The sequence below is a fragment of the Anopheles moucheti genome, chromosome 2, assembly GCF_943734755.1.
Source record: "Anopheles moucheti chromosome 2, idAnoMoucSN_F20_07, whole genome shotgun sequence".
Taxonomy (NCBI): domain Eukaryota; kingdom Metazoa; phylum Arthropoda; class Insecta; order Diptera; family Culicidae; genus Anopheles; species Anopheles moucheti.
Window position 1 is genome coordinate 3,467,440 of NC_069140.1, and position 8,631 is coordinate 3,476,070.

Below are 8,631 nucleotides of genomic sequence, written 5' to 3' on the forward strand. Positions count from 1 at the left end.
CGGGAGGTAAGATGACTTAGAGAAATGAGAAGCGTCAGAGCATTAACTTAAATCATACCATTAAACCAAACGTTCCTCGAAGGCGATCTCAACCCGCTTGTTCGTTTCTCCTTTTTTCGAGTCTAATCACATCTATCGTCTAGATTCGTATATTATGTTACGCCTATCGATATAATTAATGAGTAATTGTTGATTTTCGTATTAATGCATGCGTGTGTGATTGTATGTTGGTAGCTTTGAATGTACGCGTGTGTGCTTTGGACGAGGGCGATGGCATTTAGAGAATTTAATCCTCAATTCTACGGATTGTCGCGAGTAAACAAAAAAAAACAGTAACATTGATTCTACCGAAGCATTTGGACCACAGGTGTGCAAACGTTTCTTTGCCAACAAAAAAAACGATCAGACAAAACAGCACAGAGAACAATGAGCAAATGCTGCGCGCACCATTGTAGATATGGCGTACCGTGTAATGGAATGCTTTCAGTGAGTGCAAGTTACAGGCTATAGCTGCAACACATCAGAGAAAGTGTTGGTAAGGTTATCATATCAGACTAGATTTATGTGGCAGCAAAAGCATTTGCATACCGCGGCGCTTTGTTGTACGACAAAAAATGTGTTTCCTAATAATGTGTTGGCTTTTCGTCACCAGTGTGGGAACATTCTACAATTCTAGCTAAGTGATTGTTATATCAATCTAGTACCAAAATTTGCAATCCTACTGTTGGCGATGTGACGATCGTTGTGTCGTAGGCAAACAAGATTACAAACAGAAATAACAAACCTCTATTGATGGCACGTATGTCCCCATACATCACCACACCCCGCATTATCACGGTTGGGCGGCAGAGGCAAAGGTGTATTGTTGTTGGTCTAATGCACCCAAAATCCATCGCTTTGTTACCATTACTGTTTACGGGCCGGCCTGAGTTGAAATTGAGGTTTGATTTACCACCGCTAATCAGCGATCGTTTTGCCAAAAAACTAACCGAAACCAAAAGTTCATAATTATCGACTTTAGTCTCCTGTCTCTGTTTTGTTATCTGCGCGCACCCCTCCAGATTCATTTTCTTTTGTAGAACGGTCGGGTTGGTTCCTTGTATCGCGTGGTATCAGTGTATTCGGTATATATAAAAAGAGTTAATCCTAATTGTCATTCTTCACATAAAATGTTCCAAAAAAATGAAAGGAGCTACAAAGCTCCCCCATTATGTTAGGTTTGTTTTATCGTTTCTTTACTGTGTTAAACTTCTAAGTTTCGGTGTTCATCGGTTCATACCTTTCTCTCTCATAATAGCCTGCACACTAGCCACCTACTTAACTCTTACTGGAACTTTCTTGTTTGTCAATCGTTTCAGATAATAAGCCTTCAATCTCTTTTGCTTCTGTCCTACTTTGCATACGCTATACTGCTTCTGTTACTGACTCTGTCTTGCTGACCCCCACGTTTTGCCTGTGCTTTCAAAGGAAGCCACATTCGTTACTGATCTTCACTCAGTACCATTGCTACACTCATGGCCGACTTACGATACGTATATATTGTATTTTGTTTTGTGTTCAGTGTTTTGTTTAATATATTGTTTGCTTTAATATTGTTCGAATATTAATTACTACCTCGAGCCGGTCTCTATGCCTTTTATCAACAATCGTTTACGATGCCTAGCGATATTTTATACAGATCAGCAAAATTTACAATAGCCCTATGCAAGAACTCATATTGTGCCTGGAAAGAAAACAAACAAACGGTACAAATAGTGAATAAACCCATCACCGCCTTATGCGATAATCAAATGCTTTCGTAGCATATCACACTACTTACATATGTCTGTATCATTAAACTACGTTGTGCTCGAAGTTTTCGCACCACCGTGCAAATATCAACACGTTTCTCCGTCTTCAGCTGCATCACTAATATACACATGGCAACGAAAAGGGAACTTTTGTCCGTTCCGAGACTGTAAAAAAGTGGGAAGACGTAAAAATTAGATAATCGAATGATACGGCGAAGCGCAAGACGGTTGCCTACCTGCAGTGAACGGCAATTGTAAAGATGTCCTGCTGCTGAGAGCTATGCTTCTGCGCCTGGTTCACAATCTCGATCATACCACGAGTTACCTCTGGGACTTCGCCCTCTACCGTGGGCCACCCATTATACTGGAACTGTGTCACGTGGATCGTGTCGTTCGTTTTGCAGTTGGTGACAGTAAACTCGCGCTTCGTGTAGTAAGGACCACTCTCACTCTGGATGTACGACACTAGCAAGTTCTCGTACTTCATCTCCTCGTCTGCCCAATACCTGGGACACTTGTTGTTGACACCGTCACCAATCTGTTGTAACAAAAAACACAGGTTTATATCGTTTCAATTTAAGAACAGATCCGCCAATATTGGACACTATACCTCTGAAAACATGACGATCGTTTTGATGCGCTGCTCGAATATCATGCGCCAAAAGTCGAAAATGGTTTCTTCCATCGGATCCTGCGTGATGACGAAGTTGTTCTCATCATCGTAACCATCGATAAAGGATGCATTAATGTAGGTGCAATGATCCCGCCCCGGTATAGGGGCCAGTATGACACGGTTCTTATCGTACGGAATGCACGAATCGGAGCGATTTTTCGGCTTATTCTCCTCACTCGAACCCATTGTGGTGGTTTTCCGCGTGTCCTCTTGGAACGCTTTTAAACGCTGAAATATAAAGCACATTGCTCAGTACGGTGGCCTTCGCTTTGACTGTATGTCAACCATACCTGAAACTGGAGCTCAAGTCGTGATATTTCGACGTTCTCTGAAGACGGTTGTTTCAATGCTTCAATTGTGCTTGCCAGCGACTTTTGGTCGATCTCTGTATCACCAAAATAGGCCAGCTCGGCTAGGGCTCGATACAAGAATATGTATTGTTTCTAAAAAGATATCAAATTGTAAGATAAGTTCTAAAATACCACCCCAAAAAGACAATGCTCACTTACCAAAGATTGGACGAGGAAATTTCTTTGATATCGCATATCACAAATGGTGTTGAAAATAAACACCTGACCCTCCTCCTGTAGCTGCTGCATTAGCGTATCGAGGGCTACAAACGTGCCTGTTCGACCGACGCCTGCACTGCAATGTACCAATATTGGGCCACGCTGCAGCGAGTATTCGGAATTGATACGATTGATGAACTTCGTAATGCCTTGTGGATGCTCCGGAGCCATGAAATCCTTCCACGCCAGATAGTGGTATTGACTGATCTCGCGCGATGTTTCCTCACCAGAACTGGCGGACCGCTTTGTGACCTGCATAGTAATGAAGGATTGTACATAAAGAAACATTCAGACCTGAATCAGTTCCAGTAATAGCTACCTTTAGTGTGCGAACGATATAATCAGCATAGTATGTTAGGGACTGGAAGGTGATCAGCAGCTCACCGTACTGAATAGAATCGTTCGTACTTTCTGGCCAGTACTTTGCACACTTGGTTTTGTTGTACTCTTCCAGATTCGTCAACATGACGATAATCTCCAGATGCTGTTCCCAGATCATGCGCCAAAAATCGTTGATAGTTGCATCCATAGGACCCTGGGCACAGATGAACTTCTTCCGCTCCTTGTATCCGATCACAAAGTTCGCATTAATGTAGTCTGATCCGGCCAATCCGTTCAGTGGGGTTAGCTTCACGCGCGTCTGATCATACGCCTTGATGTCAGGATACCGGTTCTTCGGCATATTTTCCTTCATGTCAGAGTTCTTTGTGGTTCGGTCGGCAAACTTGTCCGGTAGCAGCTCGAATTCATGCTGGAACCCGTAGTCAGAGTCTTTGTGCTTTTCGTTGTACGCTTTCGGGAGATCATCTTTCGAGATCGGCGGAAGGACCGGCGGCTTGGCACTGTTAGAACCGAGCAAATGACGATGATGAGCATTAACACCACGGCCACCATTGCAGAGGGCGCGTCTGTAGAGAGGGGTGATAGGAAGGGAGCCAAAAATAGTCCCAGGGAAACAAAATGGTTGGCTTTTGTGGAAACACAAACACAAACGAGATGGTGTCTCTCTTGCTTCGACCTCCCGGACCTGATTTACGGACTAATTTCGAGAAAAAAAACACTTACCTCAAAGAGTCACCCAAACTAATCGCTTCTCCTTCCTGCGCAATATTGTTACTAACGTGCTTGTGTAAGAAACAGAGGACCATCAGCACAATCACGACAACGGCAATCAGTGCCAGTAAGACTTGAATAACAATGTTCAGTATGTAGGAGATATCGTTTCCATCCGTATCTTCTTCCGATGGAGCGCCGGCATTCATTTCTTGGAAATAATCGCTAAATGTTGAGACGTAGTCACGTCCATCATCACCACTATCGGTTTTTACTGCAATCAGGGATATAAACCATGTAATAAATATATCCTTTCTTCCCCCGGATATTGTCCCATCGTCTAGAGCAGGGGTATCCAAACCGCGGTTCTCGGGCCACATGCGGCCCTCGAGAGCTTTCAGCCTCTGTGTGAATTGCCCCCAACTAAATGAAAGATTTGGAGACCCCTGGTCTAGAGTCTAGACGATAAAACTTACCGACAACCTCCAGAAAACCGGTGTAATTACTAGTCGGATCCAGAGCACCGTCGAACACCGTCTCCAAACGAGGCAGTGCTTCGAAATATTTTCCCGTATCTCGTTTTTCGTGATTGGAAGACGCTTTCCGTTCATCTTCTAATGGTACCGCTTCGTTGCCCGTTCGTCCTCCGCCAGGCGCTGATGTCACATCGTCATCAGCTGGAAGATCATCTTTCGCAGCAGGCAATTCTGTTTGGGAATAGTCAAATAGATATTCAATAATAAATCAAACGTTTCCACTTTGACAAATTGGACCCACCTGTTGTAACAGCTGAACGTTCTGGTTCTGGATGATGCACCGGGTGCCGCATTTGAAGACACTGTGGACATAACCCTACCGCTGGACTGTTCTTCCCATCGCCCAGAAATATCTCCGTCTGGCTGTTCATACCAGCAAACACCTCCGCCAGATACGTTCCTCCGTGAGTGTTATTGATTGAATGCACGTCGGCATAACTCGTAATGAGTGCGTTCTCTGGCGCAGGCAGTGAGCCGTTGTGGTGTACGTGGATGCGCGTTAGGTATATCTTATAGCAGCAGATCGGTCCGTTCCGTTCGGAAAGTCGTGGCAAAAACAACTTGAAGATCCAGTCATCTTGGTCCGTGCGTAACTTGCCCCAACTGATGCGACCAAGATTGTCGGGCGTTGTAGCCGGCATGGTACAGGTGGCCGAAGCAACCACACCGGGCCGTTTCGTGCGCGTGTGGGCTGTAACGTTCACTGTGTAGTTTGTGTTCGGCGGTACATTATCATACTCGGTGGCCAGTGTGTGAATGTTTTTAATCTTCGGTCCCCAGATTTCGTTCTTCATCATACCAAACTCCGAGCGATAGTTAGCGACCCCGCTCAGGATGGTCTGATAGGACATAATTTTGCCGTTTGGAATTTCCGGTTCTTCCCATCGCACGCGCACAAAGTTACGACGCGAAATGTTGTGATGCGAGCAGCTTATTTTGAGGTTCCGTGGAGACGATGCTTGTCCATCGCTGGTCGTTCCGTTGACTGGTTCTGACCAATTGCCGCAAATCTTCGTCAGCTCACTGCAAGCCCGCACACGAAAGGTATATTCCGTCGCCGTAGCTAGGTTGTCGAACATGTACGGTAAATTACGGCTATTCTGCGGATGGAACGCTTCCTTTTTCATGATGGAAGCATTTACACCGGCAAGCGATACGACCAGCTCGTAGTATTGGATGTAATCGGTGAGATTTGCTGGCGGTGGAGCCCACCCGATGGTGATCGTAGAATGCGTGCTTCCTTTCACTTCCACTAGCGGCGTGAAGCTGGGGTCAGTGTCGAGTGTCCGAATGGTTTCACTGTATTCATGATGTTTGCTATCACCCTGCCCATTGGATGCACCCAAACTGATCTTGTAATCCGTCCCGGGCTCGAATCCGTCCAGCACGTAGAAAGAATTGTTTCCCCCTATCTTTTCACGGTAGTACGTAAACGTCTGATCACCCGTTTTCAAGTACCGCACGATGTAGTTCTTAATCGGATCATTCCCATCGTTGACCGTCCAGTTCAGATAGATCTTGTTGGCACCTACTGCTTTTGCGTAATCGATCGTTACCTGTGGCACGTCCAGGATCAAAAGGGCCATCGATTTCTTAACCTCATAGTTGGCTTGCATCTGTGCCGAAGGCATTACCACGCACGAGTAAGTGCCGTTGTGGGCTTTTGTGAGATCGCGCAGTGTTAGGGTTGCATTCATGTGCCGTTCGTCGATCTCCCGCTGTGCTGAATTGTTGGCCAGCGCCTTCATACTGTTTTCACCCGACGCATCCTCCTTCACCCAGTAGACGGTGTGTGACAGCGGGAATGCCTCGATCACACAGTACAACTGTTGTATGCTGGTCGTCTTAGTCCTAATTTTGTCATTGCTAGTTTGGGTGATCTTTGGTAAAATTACGGTGCGTACGGAGTACGACACGTTGAGACCATTTTCCAGGTTGTAGCAGGTGTAGTTCCCTTCGTCCGATTTGGTAAAATTGTTTATCGTCAGCGTGTAGAACAGTTTCTGCGCATTTGCATCGTCTGCCTCATCCTCGAGCACAAAGTACGGCCACTTTCGTACCGCCTCGCTGCTATCCACGATAAGGAACGATATTCTGCAAACGAGATATGTGTGTATTTGCACACCGTTAGTAATCCGTTATGTGTATACGCCCCTTTTTGGCTTTTGGCCCTTACACTTACCGAGAGTTTGAAATGTTTGCGCCATTCTTTTGCCACACAATGTTCTGGTTTTCCGATGTGGCACAGGACAGCGTTCCGTTGCTACCGGTAATAAAGTATTCCTCCCGCACTGAAAACGGACGTAAAAATGCATTAGTCATCACCAGACAGACACCGGGTCGATGGTTGGCGTTACTACTACCTTGGTTATTCTTCGCTGCGACCAGCTGACACACGACGTAGACACTTACGAGCCAACACAGGGAGGCTTGCTTTTTCCACATTGCTTGCCGTCTACGGGTAAGAGCGTGTGAAGACAGCTCTTCAATGGCACTATGATCGGCTTCGCTTGTCGCTGCAAATCCACCCTCCCTTGTGTGTCTTAACCTTTGCCTGCCAACACCCAAACTATGCCGCGAATTGCTCCGCGGACGGGCACGGACGGACAACCGACACGGATTTATCTCGCCCGCTTCGTTCGTTGATTGCTCTGCCCCTGGTACGCTTTCCGCTATTGCTTCTACTTCTTCTTCCGCTCGCTTGCTTGCTGCGCCTACGGAACACCTCTTTCTTCTTGCGCTTATGGTGGTGGTTCGGATGCGGCTTATCACACACTCGTTGCACTGTGCCGGTGCGCGTTACGCACTTTATTCTATCGCAACTACACTGCACGCAACCATCATCCACTTTCTATTGCTTTTGTTTCATGTTTTCGGCGTTTTTCGGCAGCGATTTTGCGGACCCAAACGGGAATGGGAAAACAAAAACCGTGTACAATGGCGACCGAAGTGAATGTGGACCGGGTTGGAATAAAATGCACACGCTGACACCCGACGGTGCCGACTTGACGTCTGACAGATTGTGAAGTGTTCTGTCAAACAGCGTGAAAATGTTGCGATGTATTTTATAAATTAAATTTTTTGGAAAAGGTTTCCTTCCGTCATTATCATTTACAGTTAATTACAGGCCAAAGTGGAAATGTTTTATGCATTGAAAACTTCCATTGGATGCAGGAACTGTAACACCATGATCCAAGCGCGTACAAAAGATGGGTACGGATGCTATGGATGTCCTTTCATTCTTTCCGCACGCAATGTGCATTACGCACAGTGCGTAATTATACGAATTCGAACGTCGGAAATGCATTAAAGAAAATAAACCTTTCTTACGAAAATGCTTGTTCTAGCCTGGTTATGCAAGGAACTACTGGTAAATTGTGATATCCAAGAATGATTTATCAATAAACTATCAAAATGAAAATCAATCTGTCCAAGAGTATGCAAGTTCCTGACCATAGTGAAATGCACTTCAAACTGAGCTACTAATCGAAACCGCCGATTGCAGCGGCGCAAAGTATATTCATAATTATCAGCTAAAATGCAAATGATAATTAAGTTCTGAGTGTGCAAATGACGAATAGTTTAACTGCGGGCATTTTCATTAAATTCCTGAACCGATAGAGATGATACTTATGCGATTTGACCTCTAAACAGATTAAGTATTTCCAAAACACGACCTTCCGAGGTCCACACGAGTGGATGGGAATCTTCATAAACCAAGGTTACTCATGTTAAACTTATTTTTCTATCTCCAATGAATGGAATTTTTGTGAAGCAACACACGAAGCGTTGCAAAAATAGAATAATTTTTTATCTACCGGAAAGAACCATAAAACCGGATAACAAAGCTGTAGCTGATAACATCCAAAGGGATAAAGATCGATATAGAAATTGCTACACTGTTTCCAAGGCATCATTTTATACGTACCACGAGTTTTCGATTATGAGAAGGACGCTCTAACATTCTAACGCTGCAAAACGCAGCCTACCTGCAACTGGAGCGAGAAAAG

At 45.1% G+C, this 8,631-nt stretch overlaps 1 protein-coding gene across 1 annotated transcript; it reads right to left on the bottom strand.

Annotated features, from left to right (window-relative positions):
• Positions 1–434: 434 nt before the first annotated feature.
• Positions 435–7,345, bottom strand: LOC128303929 (tyrosine-protein phosphatase 69D). Its single transcript, XM_053041034.1, has 12 exons — positions 6,985–7,345; positions 6,804–6,912; positions 4,863–6,715; positions 4,562–4,792; positions 4,098–4,359; positions 3,352–3,940; positions 2,973–3,284; positions 2,754–2,906; positions 2,401–2,691; positions 2,027–2,328; positions 1,820–1,955; positions 435–1,723 (listed from the first exon to the last, which is right to left on the bottom strand). The coding sequence occupies exons 1-12, from the start codon at positions 7,064–7,066 to the stop codon at positions 1,640–1,642; spliced, it is 4,404 nt and encodes a 1,467-aa protein (XP_052896994.1). The 5' UTR covers positions 7,067–7,345; the 3' UTR covers positions 435–1,639.
• Positions 7,346–8,631: the final 1,286 nt, after the last annotated feature.